Source organism: Zootoca vivipara, chromosome 2 (assembly GCF_963506605.1).
Source record: "Zootoca vivipara chromosome 2, rZooViv1.1, whole genome shotgun sequence".
Lineage (NCBI taxonomy): Eukaryota > Metazoa > Chordata > Lepidosauria > Squamata > Lacertidae > Zootoca > Zootoca vivipara.
Genome location: NC_083277.1, coordinates 9629732 through 9646747, shown reverse-complemented (window position 1 = coordinate 9646747; position 17016 = coordinate 9629732). Strand labels below are relative to the sequence as shown.

Sequence of the window (17016 nt, the reverse complement as noted above, 5' to 3'; positions counted from 1 at the left end):
ACATAAGGTTCTGGTGACTTCTGTTTCGGTGTATCTGAAGAAGTGTGCATGCACACAAAAGCTCATACCAATGAAAAACGTAGTTGGTCTCTAAGGTGCTACTGGAAGGAATTTTTTTATTTTGTTTTGACTACGGCAGACCAACATGGCTACCTACCTGTGAATAATCCAACTGTCAACTATTCATTTTCATTTTATATCATCAATACCAGCATCATCATCCAGTGCAGGTTGGAACACCGTGTTTTAATTTATTGGAAGCTGCTGCCAAGAGTAGCTGGGGTAACCTTATCAGGTGGGCGACATAAATTATAATTTTTGATGATGGTGGTAATTGAACTCCCTTATTGTGCAACGGTAAAAACTACATTTCTTGCTCTGCCCATTTTGCCTCTTGCCACGCCACCATGGGAACGTATCTCATTTTTCCTGATTTGTGCCTGTATGAACAATTAACTTTTTGCCTGTTCTGTCATCTAGGGATTTTAAATCAGGGGTAGGAACCTCAGCCTTGAGGCCCAAATGTGCCCCCTTGAAGCTCTCTCTCCTTCGCCCCAGCTCCTGGAATTAGCACATTGGACTCACTTTCAGTGCCCTGAAAGGGACAGCCTCAGAATGCAGCCGGTGAGCATTCAGATCTTTCCCAACCCTTGCTAGAAACTGTCTTCTAGGTTTTAACAGGAAGGAACTTGTGTGTGCACACATGATGTTGCAAAATATCTGCCCATGTTTTGTGTGAGAGAGACAGAGAGAGATCTTGGAAAATATCTGGCCCTGTGTAAAAGGTAAAAGACCCCTGGATGGCTAAGTCCAGTCAAATCCAACTATGGGGTTGCGGCGCTCATCTCGCTTTCAGGCTGAGAGAGCTGGCATTTGTCTGCAGACAGCTTTCCGGGTCATGTGGCCAGCATAACTAAACCGCTACTGGCGCACAGAGGACTGTTGACGAGTGCCAGAGTACATGGAAATACCGGTTACCTTCCCGCCGCAGCGGTATCTATCTACTTGTACTGGCATGCTTTTGAACTGATAGGTTGGCAGGAGCTGGGACAGAGCAACAGGAGCTCACTCCATCGCAGGGATTCGAACCACCGACCTTCTGATCAGCAAGCCCAAGAGGCTCATGGTTTAGAGCACAGCGCCACCCGAGCCTGGCCCAGTGTATGGGCACACAAGGGCAGATATTTTGCAAGATCTCGGTCACACGCACACAGGCAGATGTTTTGCAAGATCACGTGCACAAGTACACTGATATTTTGCTTCCTGTAAAAACCATATGTGGGCGAAGCCCTGCAGTTCCCTGAGAAGAGGGAGTGATGTTAAGCTACTTTGGAATGGCAGTTCTGGGACTGGGAGGGCACTAAGTGGGTCTCCTAACTGTTGGAGAAAGAGGTCTGAAAAAGATTATTACTCTCTTGTAGCAGAGTTGGCACAATGGCCAATTGCTCCAAGTACATTAAAACTTGGGTTAGATTTTACATCTGCTCTCACCCGCCCTTAAACGTTTCCCATGAAAATACTTAGATTAGAATAAATCACAGACACTTAACTTTGCAAATAAGGGAATGTTTTACTTTCAAATAAGGGAATATCATACTTTCAGAGTTTTGGCTGTTACAGTTAACAAATCTCCATCCGTTGGGAGTAAAAGTAAAGGGGGGGGGGACAGTTCCAAATGATTTTAAAAAGAAGAAAAGTTTGTTTCATTAGAAAAAAGAATCACACAGTCTATCTGTTAGCAAAGATATGCAGGTTTTAAATGAGCTGGGGAGGGGGGGACCATGTATGCCAGCTTGAGCTCCCTGGAGAAAAAGGTGTGATATAAATACATTATGTTCCATAATAATAATAATAATAATAATAATAATAATAATAATAAAACAATGTATGCAGGGCCGCAGGTTCCCCATCCTTGGTCCAGAGGAAACCAAGAAGGAATTGTCTGATAAGGGGAGTGAAATGAGGGTGAGAGAAGAACACTGGAAGCTGTAGAGGCAAGGAGAGTGGAACTACTCTATTTTAAATAATCAGCCAAACCTTTCGTTTCAGCCCCCTTGCTTGAACCTAGAGCTACAGCACCATTTTATTATGATGGCGTCCCACAATGCTAAACAACCAACACCCACATACGCCAGTCAACAGCCAACAGTGAACAGCAATGTGCAAAACCACTATTTATTTTAAATAAGTTTTCCAAATAATTGGGCTGCTCATGAGTTCTCTCCAGTGTGGAATCTCTGGTGTCTGCTAAGATCCAAACTCCCCATGAAGCTTTTTCCACACTCTGAGCACCTGACATGGGTCTTCTCGTGTGACTTCAGGTTGGAGCTGTTCTGGTAGCTCTCCTCGCACTTGACACACGGGCAGAGCCTCTTGCCCAAGTGGGTCCTCTCATGCGTACGTAGGCTTGGCCTCTGGCTGAATTTCCACAGTCCACACATTCGTATGGCTTCTCCGCTGTGTGGTTCCGGCAGTGCACAGTGAGATCCAGCTTCCAGCCAAAGCTTTTCCCACAGTCCTGGCACTTAAATGGCTGCTTTTCCAGGTGGGTCATTTCATGCACAGAAAGGTGTGAGGCATGGCTGATGCTCTTGTCGCAAACCACACATTTCTACGGCTTTTCCTCTGTGTGGGTCCTCTTGTGCATGTTCAGGCCTGACTTCTGCCTGAAGCTTTTCTCGCAGTGAGGGCACTTGTACGGCTTCTCCCCTGTGTGGGTCCTCTTGTGCACGATGAGATCTGTCCTCCTCCTGAACCCCTTCCCGCACTCAGCGCACTTGTACGGTTTTCCCCCTGTGTGGGTCCTCTCGTGCACGGTGAGGTCCGGCTTCCTCCTGAAACCCCTCCCACACTTGGAGCACTCATACGGCTTCTCTTCCCGGTGGGTACGTTCGTGACTGAGGAGGCCCGACATCTGGCTGAAGCTTTTCCCGCAGTCTGTGCACTTGTACGGCTTCTCGCCCGTGTGGATCCTCTCGTGGACGGTGAGCTCCGGTTTCCTCCTGAAGCGCTTCCCGCACTGAGGGCACTTGTACGGCTTCTCCCCCGTGTGGGTCATCAGGTGGACGAGGAGCTCCGAGCTCCGGCAGAAGCTTTTCCTGCACTCGGAGCACTTGTACGGCTTCTCTTCCTGGTGAGTCCCTTCGTGACCTTTGAGGGCTGACCGCTGGCTGAAGCCCTTCCCACAATGCGAGCATTTGAACGGCTTCTCCCCGGTATGGATTCTCTCGTGTGCAATGAGGTAGGACTGGAAGCCGAAGCTCTTCTCACAGTGAGAGCATTTGTGCAGCTTCTCACGCATGTGGGTTCTCTGGTGGACGGCAAGTTTCGATCTCTGGCAGAAGCTCTTCCCGCAGCCTGCGCATTCGTTTGGCTTCTCGCCTGTGTGGTTCTGGTGGTGCGTGGCGAGGTCGTGCACGGCAAGGTGTGCGGTGTGGCTGAAGCCCTTGTTGCACACCACGCACTCGTGCTGCTTCTCTTCTGTGTGCATCCGCTCGTGCGCAATTAAGCCCGACCTCTGGCTGAAGCTTTTCCCGCAATCGGGACAGCTGTATGGCTTCTCTCCCGTGTGGGTCCTCTCATGCACAATGAGGTCTGTCCTCCTCCTGAACCCTTTCCCGCACTGGAGGCACTTGTATGTCTTTTCCCCCGTGTGGGTCATCATGTGGACAGTGAGCTCCGAGCTCCGGCGGAAGCTTTTCCCACACTCGGAACACTTGCACGGCTTCTCCTGCCGGTGGCTCCCTTCATGACTGATGAGGTTCGACCGCTGGTTGAAGCGCTTCCCGCAACGCGAGCACTTGTACGGCTTCTCCTCCGTGTGAGTCCTCTCGTGCACGATGAGGTTGGAGTGGAACCGGAAGCTCTTCTCGCACTGCAAGCATTTGTGCGGCCTCTCACCCGTGTGGGTTCTCTGGTGCGAAATGAGTCCCGATCTCTGGCAGAAGCTCTTTCCGCAGTCTGCACACTCGAACGGCTTCTCACCAGTGTGGATTCTCTGATGTGTAATAAGGTTTGACTTCTGGCTGAAGCATTTCCCACACTCGGCACACATACTTTGCTTCCTAGTCTGTTGAGTCCTTGGCAGAACTTTGTGCCCATCAAGGTCACAGTTGTTTCCTTTGCAGGGAATAGATTTGTCCTCCTCCCCTTTGTCCAGACACTTCCTCCGCTCTCTTTTTGAACCATGTTCACTCTCAGAAGTGGCCTTCAATTCAGGGCACAGAGACATTTTCTCCGCTGCTCCTTCCGTTGTCCTATCATTCCGTTCCTGTTGCTCAGTATAATCCATCAGAGGTTTCTCATCCTCCATGTTGCTCACCTGGCCGTCTCCTGCTAGAAATAAGCAAGTTGGATACTGTTATATTAATGCAGCAAAATCTAATTAATTCTATGTTTTCAATCATTGTGGGAAGGGGTTTTAGCTAAGTAGCAGAGCATCTGCTTTGCATATAAGGTCCCAGGTTCAGGCAGGGACTCTCTTTGAAACCCTTGTGAGCCACTGCCAGTCAAAGTAGACAATACAGAGCCAGATGGGCCAGTGGTTTTGAGTCAGGATAAGGCAGTTTCCTGTGTTCCTATCTTCATGGAATTTATTTAAGAATAAAAGAACATTATTATAAATTAGTTTGGAGATTGTATTTAACACCAGTCAGATTAAATCAAAAAAGGAATATTCAGTGTTATGTTGGAGGGGATGCCAGGAAACAGGGAATTATGTTCACATGTGGTGGGGGTGTAAATATGAACAATTTTTTTTGGCAAAGGGTGTTTAAGGAGATAACAGAAACTACTGGGTTAAAGCTTACTGAAAGTCCAGAAGTAGCATTATATCCATTTACGATGGGGTGGAAGGTTCACAGGCTATGAAGGACTTGCTCACAAATTTATTGACAGCCACACAAATTATTATAACTAGGAAGTGGAAGGGGTAAAACCATCACAAAAGGTGTTGAAATTTTGGGAGTTTGGATAGTTACAATGGAATGGTCTCGGTGGTGGGGTGCACATTTTTATTCTTATTTATTTATGGTTATTATTTTGTAATAATAATATAAAAAGAAATTTAAACCTTGCAAGATTAGAAATGTTGAGCTATAAAAATACTTATATATTATCATCCTTCATTCAGGCAGCAAAATGTGTTGGGCTAGCCTTCACTGGTGGTCTCTTGTATGTAATTTTATTTTATTTTTAAAGTTAAAGTGTATTTGTACCTCCATTCCTCTTCAACTCCAGATGCAGATCTCCTGCAGAAAGAAAGAAAGAAAATCACTGTATTTTTCGCTGCCCATAAGACAAACCTGACCATAAGATGCACCTAGTTTTTAGAGCAGGAAAAATACAAGCACAAATTCTTACCTGAATAACAGCAGCTTGTATATACTGTATCCCAAGGGAATACATTTTTTTTGCATACCTTCAACTGTACATAGATATGCATGTCATTTTCAATGCCGTACATGTCATGTTCATAGCTGCCAAGTTATCCCTTTTTTTAAGGGAAATTCCCTTATGCTGAATAGGCTTCCTCGTGAGAAAAGGGAAAACTTGGCAGCTATGGTCATGTTCAATGCTATATAAGTCACTTACATTTATAATCATATTGTACAATTGTATTACTTTGGCTATGTGTTTAATAAAATATTGAATTCTTGCATTGCGAAAAACGAAGATTATGGCGAAAAGTGAAAAACATGAATTGCCAAAAAACAACAACCCTAGAGCTTACAGAACAAAACTGACTTCAGATATGAAATCAGCATTGAAAGAACATTTACGAACAGTTGAAAAATCTCATGCAACAGAAAATTGGGGGGGGGGGGGGGATTTGCTCCATAAGACGCATTCACTCCATAAGATGCACAGACATTTCCCCTTACTTTTTAGGAGGAAAAAGTGCATCTTATGGAGCGAAAAATACGGTAACACTCTTCACAATTTTGTCCTTTTTCTCTTTATCTCTCAGGGCCCCTTCCAACTGCTGGTGGACGTCCTAGCAATTAACACACTAATTAGCCCATTCATGCTGTATTCAAACAGGACGAACCAGAGGTTGTAGCCCTGTGATGCTTTCACAACATTACCACAATATTATCATCTGGAGCGACACTCCTGGGTTTACAGCGCCACAAAAGCAGGTCCAAAAAATAAACTGGAACATGTGTGGTGTAAAAAGTTACAGGATTCCAGCAGGAAGTTGGGGAACATGCTCTGATTGGAAACTTATCAGTAGGTCCGCCCTAAAACGTTTGCAGGCTGAAACAGGGTTGAAAGCAGGGATAACCTCCCCAATGTCATCATGAGCCCAAATCATCATGCATGCACAATTTTAAAGGACATATGGAGAAGCCCTGCCTCTCATACATCGGCGGCATGGCGACACTGATGTCACAGACAATCAGTAGACAAAAGTCCTCAGCGTGGCTTAACAAGCAATCCCTCTTTGCAGGGAACTCTGAGGGGAATGGGGTATCCCAGCAACTCTCAGCACCCTTAACAAACTACACTTCTCAGAATTCTTTGAGGGAAGCCATTCTCATTTAAAACAGTACGTTCCAGAAGTCTGTTCTTAACCTGAAACGGTTCTTAACCCGAGGTGTGCTTTCGCTAATGGGGCCTCCTGCTGCTGCTGCGCAGTGATTTCCGTTCTTATCCTGGGGCAAAGTTCTTAACCACTTCCTGGTTAGTGGAGTTTGTAACCCGAAGCATCTGTAACCTGAGGTACCACTGTACTTTAAATGTACTGTCAAACCTTGGTTCCCGAACGGCTATGTTTTGGAATGTTTTGGCTCCCGAACACCGAAAACCCGGAAGTAAATGCTCCAGTTTTCAAATGTTTTTCGGAAGCCAAACATCCAATGCGGCTTCTGCTTGAGTGCAGGAAGCTCTTGCAACCAATCGGAAGCCGCACCTTGTTGAACATTTCAGAAGCCGAACGGGCTTCCAGAACAGATTACATTTGACAACCAAGGTTTGACTGTACTGTATATTTAAATGCAGATGAGGCCATAGTCCTCTGGATTAATTCCAATGGGTCCACTTTGCATAGGACTAACATTAGACACAACTGTGCATTTTTTTGTTTTCACTTTACCTATATGTCATTGTGGCTTTTCAAAAGATCCTAGCAAATAAAAATCCTTCTTCACCTTTGAATGCCAGCAGCGTTTCCAGGAAAGCAGCCCTTTTGTGGGAGAAATCGCTCAGCTTCTGCTCCAGCTCCCCCAAATCTGGCTGTGGTTTTGGGAAGAATGTATCGTCTCTGCAAAAGAAAGAAAGGAGAGAGAGAGAGAGAGAGAGAGAGAGAGAGAGAGAGAGAGAGAGAGAGAGTGTTAAGTGTCTCTGTTGGAGGAGGAGGAAGAGGAGAAACATCCATGAACTCTTGGATCAGGCCAAAGAGCCTGTCTAGTCCAACACCCTGACATAAGGATTGAAACTTATGGAATTCACAGGAATCTTTGCGGGGAGGGGAGCCATGACTGTCTTAAGTGACATGATATTGCTTTCAATTTATAGTGCAGGGCCCAGGAAAGGGATGGCTAAGAATATGCTGTTGTCCAGGGATGATGGCAGCTGGAGTTCAATAGTATTTGGGGGACAAAATGTTGGCTGCTCCTGGTACAAGGACATTTTAAGAAACTGTGTGTGGGCTCTCCCTCAAATTCCTTCCCCCACCCACTGATTGCTGCCCAACAAGAGGAGCTAGTGAAATTGAATCCAGAGCTCACCTGCAGCCAGTGCTGTGTAAACCCTGCAACAAAAGAAAAGATGAAAAGAACAGTATGTGGAGTTGCCAAAGAATATTCTTGCTCTGCTGTGCATGACAGGCAAGGTAATTCGAAGCTAATTCTTTCAAAGAATGCTACACACTGTAGTTTGTTAAGGGCACCTGGTAATAATAACTCTGTGCACCAGAAATCATTAAGAGGGAAAATGTGCTTTGAATGTGCTTTTAAAATGTAGAGGGTATGCAGCCTTGAACTATCAGAAATTATTATATGCTGTATATTACAGGCCAAATGTTCATGGCAGATTCAATTGTCAGTTGGAGGGTTCCTAATTTGGCCCCTGAGGGTGTTTTATTCAAGCCACACCCACCTACCCCATATGACACCAGGTGTGGGGCAGGTAAGGACACAGCTGACCTTCAACTTTGCCGGGTGGTTTGGTTACAGACTGTACGGGCAAAAGAAAATGCTTCATCTGATGTCATTGATAACTATGTCCACTCATCAGAAATGGCCCCTTAGGGGAGGTCAGGATTTCCCCACCCCTGGTATAATCAATGAAAAATCCTTTTGATCAATAATAGGAGCATTGTTGGGCAATGAAACATTATTTTTACTATACTAAAAGCTGCAAGGAAAACAAATTTATTTTTTTCGTCAGAACCATTTTCATCTGCACTTTTTAAGCAATCAAGTAACTGATTAATCAATGAAAATACATTTAATTTAATTAAGTTTTAGCTCCCATCGGCCCCAGGCAACATGATGGGAGTTGTAGTCCAGCAACAGTCAGAAGCGCACAGATTCCTAGTTTGCCACTAACTTTCCAAGATCCCACTCTTCTTACCTGTAATGGCTGCTGTGCCGCCTTCTCCTTTTCCAGGTCACCGAGGAGGGAAGTCTCCCTGGTGATTCGGAGAACCTCCTTCTTTCTGTGGAGAACGTCACCCTCCATGTTCTGTAGCCACCTCAGCAAGAGCTGCTGCTGCTCATCGAGAATCTGGTGCATCTCCTTCCACTCCCGGACAATCTTAATCCTCTCAGCTTCTATTTCTCTCTGTCAGAAGGCAAGATTTAAGAAGTGGGTGGTGAGCCTGGGAGAAAAACCCAAAGATCAGAGAATCCATAGCTCTATGAGCTATGATTAGAAACTGCCATAAAAACAGTCCTGCTGGATCAGGCCAATGGCCCATCTAGTCCAGCATCCTGTTCTCACAGTGGCCAACCAGATGTCTTAGACAATAGGCCTCTAAGCAGCACCTAAGCACAACAGCAAATAACCCTTTACTTCCATAAGCATATAACTTAGAAGAATATATTTACAATATCATGCTCAGGTTTCTCCCTATTCACATTTAGGGAATCTCCTCTGTCTGATTCACTTCAGAAAAACACACTGTCCTTAGCAGATCCTGAGAAACCTCTCAGCAGCCATTCTCCTTCACACACACACACACACAAACACACACACACAAACACACAGAAGCAGAAAGCCAGTTAAAAACGACAGTTACTTGAATAACAGTCACAACAGAATGGAATGCCTCTCTCATGTGACTCACAGCCAGCCAATCACATGAGAGAGCAACTGCCAAAGGGGGGGGCACCCATGCTAAAAATACACATCAATTCAACAGAAGCAAACATTCCCATTTCAGGGCAATTAAATCATTACCCTTAACAAATATTGCCTCAGAAGTGAAAGTAGAGAACAGCCATCCTAGCTAGTAACCATTGGTAGCCTTATCTTGCATAAATTTGTCCGAGCATCTCTCAAAGATGCTAATCCTCTTTTAAAGCCATCTCAGTCGGTAGCCTTCACTGCCTCTGGTGGGAGCGAATGCTATAGTTCAACTGTGTGAAGCAATCCTTAGGTTTGGCTGCCCTGAATCTCCCAATGTTCATTGAATGGTCCTAGGTTCTAGTTATTATGAGAGAGGAAGAACTGCCTGCTCATGTGGTCTCTGCCCATGCCTTCTCAGTCGTATCTTGACAGCAGTGCTAGCAGTGTGCATTTTACATCACAAATAAAAAGAAAGAAGGTGAGATTCTCAGGATGTTGAATTCCTACTTCACATTTTTATTTAACTAATTTGGATCCCGCACTGCCCCTCCAAAAAGACTCAGACAACCTATAGAACGTTCCAGGTTTAACCCCCAGGCTCTCCAGGCGTGGCTGGGAAAAAATGATTGCCTGAAGCCCTGGTCAGTTGCTCCCATTCAGTGTAGAAAATACTGAGCTAGCAGGACCAGTTTGGCCTGACTTGTTATATGGCAGCTTCCTATGTCCCTATGAACGGGTGTTAAAAGGTAAAGGGACCCCTGACCATTAGGTCCAGTCGCGGACGACTCTGGGGTTGCGGCGCTCATCTCACTTTACTGGCTGAGGGAGCCGGCATTTGTCCGTAGACAGCTTCCGAGTCATGTGGCCAGCATGACAAAGCAGCTTCTGGCGAACCAGAGCAGCGCACGGAAACGGCATGTACCTTCCCGCTTGGAGCGTTACCTATTTATCTACTTGCACTTTGACGTGCTTTCGAACTGTTAGGTGGGCAGGAGCTAGGACCGAGCAACGGGAGCTCACCCCGTCGCAGGGATTCGAACCGCTGACCTTCTGATCAGCAAGCCCTAGGTTCTGTGGTTTAACCCACAGAGCCACCCGCGTCCCTCTATGAACGGGTGTTATCCACTCTTAAATCCACTCAAGCCTGTGGCCATCAGCACACCATGTGGCAGGGAGTTCCATGCATTAATAGTGAAGAAGTTCCTTCCATCTTTTTACTTTAGTGAGTGGGTTAAGGATGCCTACCAGAAGGTCTTCACTACTCTGCTGATCCTCAGTTTTGATGTCTCCCTCTTTTTTCGGGCAAACCAGAGGATGCTATAACAAAAGGTGTGAAAGGGGGCACATTTTGAAACATTAAATTCTCTCTTGATTAAAATATAGCCTCAACTAGCTAGTCCACTGGGAGACGACTTGAGTTCTCACTTCTGAGCAGGGATTTTGGCTAGTGAAAGACTTTTTAGCAGAGCTTGGTTTCCTCTCCTCCCTCCCAGTCCTTTGTCCTCATATGCTGTGTCAGACAAATATAATAAAGCACAATTTCCTGTGTACTCCAAGAAAGCAGGGAAGGCTGGTCCATTATGAAAGGACTGCCCCATCTACCTCAGTTTGTCCTCAACCTACTGTTCCCTGCCTGCCTGCCTTCTTACAACAAGGCCAGGGGGTGCACTGCTTCTTGGGTTCCTCTCCTCCTCCCTCTCAATTTTGCCTTCATATCAGGGAGGAGGAGAACAGGGATAAACCTAGATTAGTTGGCTCTGCCTGTCATTTGGCTCTGTGTAACCACCTCTATTTGAGCCATAGCTGCCATTTTATCCCTTTTTAAAAGGGATTTTTCCTTATGCTGAATAGGCTTCCTCGTGAGAAAAGGGAAAACTTGGCAGCTATGATTTGAGCTCCCTGCCTCCCGCACTACCTGTCCAAGGGGGCACCAGCCCCCACTGCTGGAACAAAATGAGAGGGGGGAGCATTGGTGGCTCCCTACCTGTGCTTCAGCCATTCTCCTTCAAGGGGTGGATCCAGACCAAACTATGACTGGAATCTGCAGCAAAGCAAAGCAGCTGGAAGAGGAGTAAATTCAGATAAGCCAGTGTATTTTCTGAGCAGAGCAGAAACAAAAATATTTGATACTGGAGGTTACAGAAGAACATAACGAACATGTCAGGCAGGGAATGTTGGGACCTTCTGCATGCAAGGCAGCTGCTGTACCACTCCAGCAATCTTAGCACCCTGTTCTCCCACCCCATCTGCAATTCCCAGAGGGGCATTGCTCCTTTTTACTCAGGCCTCAGCTGACTCTGCATCACTGCATAAGGTGCTAACCTCGATTAGCAGATATTTGTACATTTGCTTGCTATATAGCATGTCTCCACTATTACAGAACAAAAAACTGGATCACACCAAAACACAGGCAGCCCAGGTTAAGTGTAAAAATAAGCCACCCCAATTTAATCCTCAGTCACCTTGCAGCCTCCCTTTGAAGTTCATGAACAAAACATAGCAAAGAATTCATTCAGCTTCTCCTCAAACTGTTTATTCTCTCTGCATTAAAAAAGAAATAAAGAAAATTAGCTGTACTGGTCTGACTCAGTACAAAGGGGCTTCCTATGTCCTTTTTGCAGAGACATCACCTTGCCGACAAAGGTCCGTATAGTTAAAGCTATGGTTTTCCCAGTAGTGATGTATGGAAGTGAGAGCTGGACCATAAAGAAGGCTGATCGCCGAAGAATTGATGCTTTTGAATTATGGTGCTGGAGGAGACTCTTGAGAGTCCCATGGGCTGCAAGAAGATCAAACCTATCCATTCTGAAGGAAATCAGCCCCGAGTGCTCACTGGATGGACAGATCCTGAAGCTGAGGCTCCAATACTTTGGCCACCTCATGAGAAGAGAATCATAGAATCATAGAGTTGGAAGAGACCACAAGGGCCAAGAGAAGACTCCCTGGAAAAGACCCTGATGTTGGGAAAGATGGAGGGCACTAGGAGAAGGGGATGACAGAGGACGAGATGGTTGGACAGTGTTCTCGAAGCTACGAACATGAGTTTGACCAAACTGCGGGAGGCAGTGGAAGACAGGAGTGCCTGGCGTGCTATGGTCCATGGGGTCACGAAGAGTCAGACACACTAAACGACTAAACAACAACAACATGTCCTTTCTGCAGCCACTGACACCCTTGATCTTCTGGGATTGTCTATCATTTTCTCCCAGCTTTTCTGCAAATGGCCCCTCCTTCCTAAATTCCCCTTTAACTCACCTCTCCCTGCAAGCTGAGAGCAGCAACCCTCAGTTTCCCCCCAGGAAAGGGCAAGGTGGGGACAGGAAGTGGCTTCATCAGCTTCTCAAATTGCCTGGCCGATCTAGGCATGACCGTGTATCTCTATCAGCGTAACCCTTTGTGTGCAAGTGTGGAGCGTTGTTCTAAAATCTCTTCAAGTCTTTAAGCAGATTTGCAAAGCTGCCTTACCCTTATGCAATGCCAGACCATCGGCCCATCTAGCAAAATACTGACAGGCGCTGATTGGCAGTAGCAGCTCTCCAGGGTTTCAGGCAGCTGTTTTCCCCAGCCATACTTAGTGATCGCAGGGATTGAACCTGGGGCCTTCTGCATGCAAAGCAGGTTCCCTGCCACCGACCCTGCTACCGACCAGCAGCCCTTCCCAAACCAACTGATGCCTTAAATTTGATGGGAGGTTTTCAGAGGCTGAGCTCCCTGGCAACTGCTTTCAATTTCTGCCCTGCTCAGACTTGGAACGTGTGCACTGATGAATGACACCAAGGGCGCCTCTGAGCTTGTGCAAAGTGTGTCTCTGCTCAGTAGCTAGAATTGATTGTAGTGAGGCTTCCAAGACAAAGAATGCTCACACCAGGACCCTCACATTGTCTGGATGTGTCACAACGCTCTGGGGATCCACATAAGTGTTGTGGGTTAAATCTAGACCCCTGAGAAGGTAAGCCAAAGATTGCATTCTGATGGCAGCAATGCGTAAGGTGCTGTCCTCAGTTGGCAGATATTTATACTTCTTTTTTTTCTTTTTACGATACAGTGAATTTCCACTAATATAAAGCAAAAAACCCTTTTAAAAAATCAAATCGCATCAGAGTACAGACAGTTCAAGCTAATCATCAAGCCAAGAGTAAAAATAACCAAACTGGCAGGCAGATGGGAACCACCCCAATTTAATCCTTAATCACCTTGCAGTCTCCCTTTCATGGTCATGAACAAAAGAGCAGGAAGAATTCATTCAGCTCCTCTGCAGTCTCCTCCAGCACGATTGTAGTGTATCTGAAGAAGTGTGCATGCACACGAAAGCTCATACCAAAATAAAAACTTAGTTGGTCTTTAAGGTGCTACTGAAGGAATTTTTTTATTTTGCAATTACCTTGTTCTTCAATGGCCTTCATAGTCTCTTTCCAGCTTTTGATGTGGTTGCAGAATTACGACGGTTGGTTTTAACTTTTTTTTAAAAAAAACCAATATGCTCCTATAACAAATGGCAAAATGAATGCTTTCTTTTGCTTAAGCTTTGTCCTCCTCATTTGAACGAGACTTCCATTTTCTGAAGGAAACCTTCCTGCCTCTAAAAGCTGCCTTGACTCTGCTCAACAACCATGCTGGAATCCTCTTAGCCCTGGTAGTACTTTTCCTGGTCTACATTCAATCTTAACTTCTAATATCACAGTTTTAAAGAACTTCCAAGCCTCTGGAAAAGATTTGACCATCTCGGTTTGGCCTTTCAACTCCCTTTTTACCACTCTCCTCATTCGGGAGGCAAGTTTCCTCTTTTGAAGTCAATTGTGGCTGTGCTGGCAATTTCCCACTTTTACATGGTTTGGTTGGCATCCATCTGTCTTGAGAGACAATGGAGTGTGCCTCTGAAGGTCAAGTCAAACCTCTGCAATAGCAGCACCACAGTGATTTCCCTGGGGCGCAAGCCTGGGCAGTGTATATGGACATCCTGGGCTGCCGAGATGACAAGCCCCCGTCTCCGCCTCACTGATGTAGGAAAGCAAAGCTTGGCTGCAGTTCTCGGAAGGAGGTGTACAAGGTGCCATCCAACCATCTTAGGGACTCAATATTTGTGTAGGGTTTGTTGTTGTTTAGTCATTTAGTCGTGTCTGACTCTTCGTGACCCCATGGACCATAGCACGCCAGGCACTCCTGTCTTCCACTGCCTCCCGCAGTTTGGTCAAACTCATGTTCGTAGCTTCGAGAACACTGTTCAGCCATCCCGTCCTCTGTTGTCCCCTTCTCCTTGTGCACTCCATCTTTCCCATCATCAGGGTCTTTTCCAGGGAGTCTTCTCTTCTCATGAGGTGGCCAAAGTACCGGTATTGGAGCCTCAGCTTCAGGATCTGTCCTTCCAGTGAGCACTCAGGGCTGATTTCCTTAAGAATGGATAGGTTTGAACTTCTTACAGTCCATGGGACTCTCAAGAGTCTCCTCCAGCACCATAATTCAAAAGCATCAATTCTTCGGTGATCAGCCTTCTTTAGGGTCCAGCTCTCACTTCCATACATCACTACTGGGAAAACCATAGCTTTAACTATACGGACCTTTGTTGGCAAGGTGATGTCTCTGCTTTTTAAGATGTTGTATAGGTTTGTCATTGCTTTTCTTCCAAGAAGCAGGCGTCTTTTAATTTTGTGACTGCTGTCACCATCTGCAGTGATCAAGGAACCCAGGAAAGTAAAATCTCTCACTGCCTCCATTTCTTCCCCTTCTATTTGCCAGGAGGTGATGGGACCAGTGGCCATGATCTTAGTTTTTTTATGTTGAGCTTCAGACCATATTTCGCGCTCTCCTCTTTCACCCTCATTAAAAGGCTCTTTAATTCCTCCTCACTTTCTGCCATCAAGGTTGTGTCATCTGCATATCTGAGGTTGTTGATATTTCTTCCGGCAATCTTAATTCCGTTTTGGGATTAATCTAGTCCAGCCTTTCGTGTAAGGTTTGCTCCTTAGCTTTTTCCTTCTCCCAAAGATATTCTGCAATTTTGGCTCAGTTTTTTCCTTCTCCTAGATGGGCTACCTTCCCCAGGTTATGAGCCCCATCTGCCCCTCACTTCCTACACTACAGTATGTGCAGAAACTGCCTTCTTGACTGTTGGACCCATGCTTGGTCTTGTCCGCTCAGTCTGCCGGAGCCCGTCTTCGCATGTGAGTGAAGTCCATCAACTTACATACATGCTGTATCAGTGTATTTTATAGCATGGTGCTCTCTGTATCAGGTTGTTTCAACAACAACACCCACCTTGTACCTGGGAACTGTTATAAGAAAAAAGCCCTGCTCCTTTTCCCTTATGGGGTATCCAAGAGCCCGTATAGAGTCCTTAAGTGGATTCCCTATTGGTAGGAGAAAATAACAGAGGCCAACCAGAGTATATAGAGAAGCAAAGTGGCTGGTAAGCCTGATTTTTATTAAACTGTTGCAACAGGGTCTCCACTCCCCACATGCAGGAGGGAAGAGAGAACCCAGAACAATGATGCGCAAGCCCTTATGAAATTGCCCACCCTGTAGCCCAATACCACCCCCAAAAACATCATACATACATCACAGAAGGAAGTGGTCTCCAGGAGAAATCCTGCCTGCCAGGATACCTGATAGTGGTAACTGATTGCATTCCCTGGGCAGCCTGGCCATTCTTTTGAGGTCACTGGGAGAGTCAAAATGGCTTCAGGATTGCTCTCCTGTACTATTTCAGGCACACGGTTTATATAGTTATGTGTGTGTTTGCCTTGTAGATTTGCAAACATTTATTTTATACCTGAGACTGTAGAATTCTTATAACAGCACCATTTAGGATGAAATCCCTTCTGGCTGGTTCCATGACTAGGGCACAATAGGGTACCTAGAAACGTTACCACTTTGCAGCTACCCAACAATTCATTTAGCCAATCTACCTATTTGAAGGTAGGTAGCCGTGTTGGTCTGCCTTAGTCGAAACAAAATAAAAAAATTCCTTCCAGTTGCACCTTAGAGATCAACTAAGTTTGTCATTGGTATGAGCTTTCGTGTGCATGTATCTGAAGATGTGTGCAGGCACACGAAAGCTCATACCAATGACAAACTTAGTTGGTCTCTAAGGTGCTACTGGAAGGATTTTAAAAAAATGTTGTTTCTACCTATATTTGATTGTATTTATTGTTGTTGTTGTTTAGTCGTTTAGTCGTGTCCGACTCTTCGTGACCCCATGGACCAGAGCACGCCAGGCACTCCTGTCTTCCACTGCCTCCCGCAGTTTGGTCAGACTCATGTTGGTGGCTTCGAGAACACTGTCCAACCATCTCGTCCTCTGTCACCCCCTTCTCCTAGTGCCCTCAATCTTTCCCAACATCAGGGTCTTTTCCAGGGAGTCTTCTCTTCTCATGGGGTGGCCAAAGTATTGGAGCCTCAGCTTCAGGATCTGTCCTTCCAGTGAGCACTCAGGGCTGATTTCCTTCAGAATGGAGAGGTTTGATCTTCTTGCAGTCCATGGGACTCTCAAGAGTCTCCTCCAGCACCATAATTCAAAAGCATCAATTCTTCAGCGATCAGCCTTCTTTATGGTCCAGCTCTCACTTCCCCACAAAGTGCCCTTTATTATTATGACTCATTTATGATTGCACCTTTCCTCCAAGGAGCTCAAGGTTTCGGGGTACAGAGCTCTTCCCCAAACCACAACAACAACCCTGTGAGGTAGGTTGGGCGGAGAGGCTTCAACCTCTCAGTTTAAAATTTGGA

At 45.8% G+C, this 17016-nt stretch overlaps 1 protein-coding gene across 6 annotated transcripts; it reads right to left on the bottom strand.

The window, feature by feature from the left end:
- Positions 1-19: 19 nt before the first annotated feature.
- On the bottom strand, positions 20-12600 carry LOC118078704 (zinc finger protein ZFP2-like). 6 transcript variants are annotated; one of them, XM_060270387.1, is made up of 9 exons: positions 12550-12590; positions 11757-11835; positions 11279-11354; positions 10540-10611; positions 8578-8787; positions 7731-7753; positions 7152-7264; positions 5217-5249; positions 20-4335 (listed from the first exon to the last, which is right to left on the bottom strand). In XM_060270387.1, the coding sequence occupies exons 3-9, from the start codon at positions 11291-11293 to the stop codon at positions 2612-2614; spliced, it is 2190 nt and encodes a 729-aa protein (XP_060126370.1). In that variant the 5' UTR covers positions 11294-11354; positions 11757-11835; positions 12550-12590; the 3' UTR covers positions 20-2611. The 6 variants fall into 6 exon arrangements, with proteins under 6 accessions (XP_060126370.1, XP_060126375.1, XP_060126364.1 ...); XM_060270392.1 differs by lacking the exon at positions 11757-11835 and having other exon boundaries at positions 12550-12600; XM_060270381.1 differs by having other exon boundaries at positions 11279-11835.
- Positions 12601-17016: the final 4416 nt, after the last annotated feature.

Excerpts from the sequence above, each read along its gene's own strand:
- LOC118078704 (XM_060270392.1), bottom strand. Across the intron at positions 8,788-10,539 it reads AGAGTAGTGAAGACCTTCTG|AGAGAAATAGAAGCTGAGAG; the intron begins GTAGGCATCCTT and ends GCCTTCTGACAG. Across the intron at positions 5,250-7,151 it reads AACGCTGCTGGCATTCAAAG|GAGATCTGCATCTGGAGTTG; the intron begins GTGAAGAAGGAT and ends TTCTTTCTGCAG.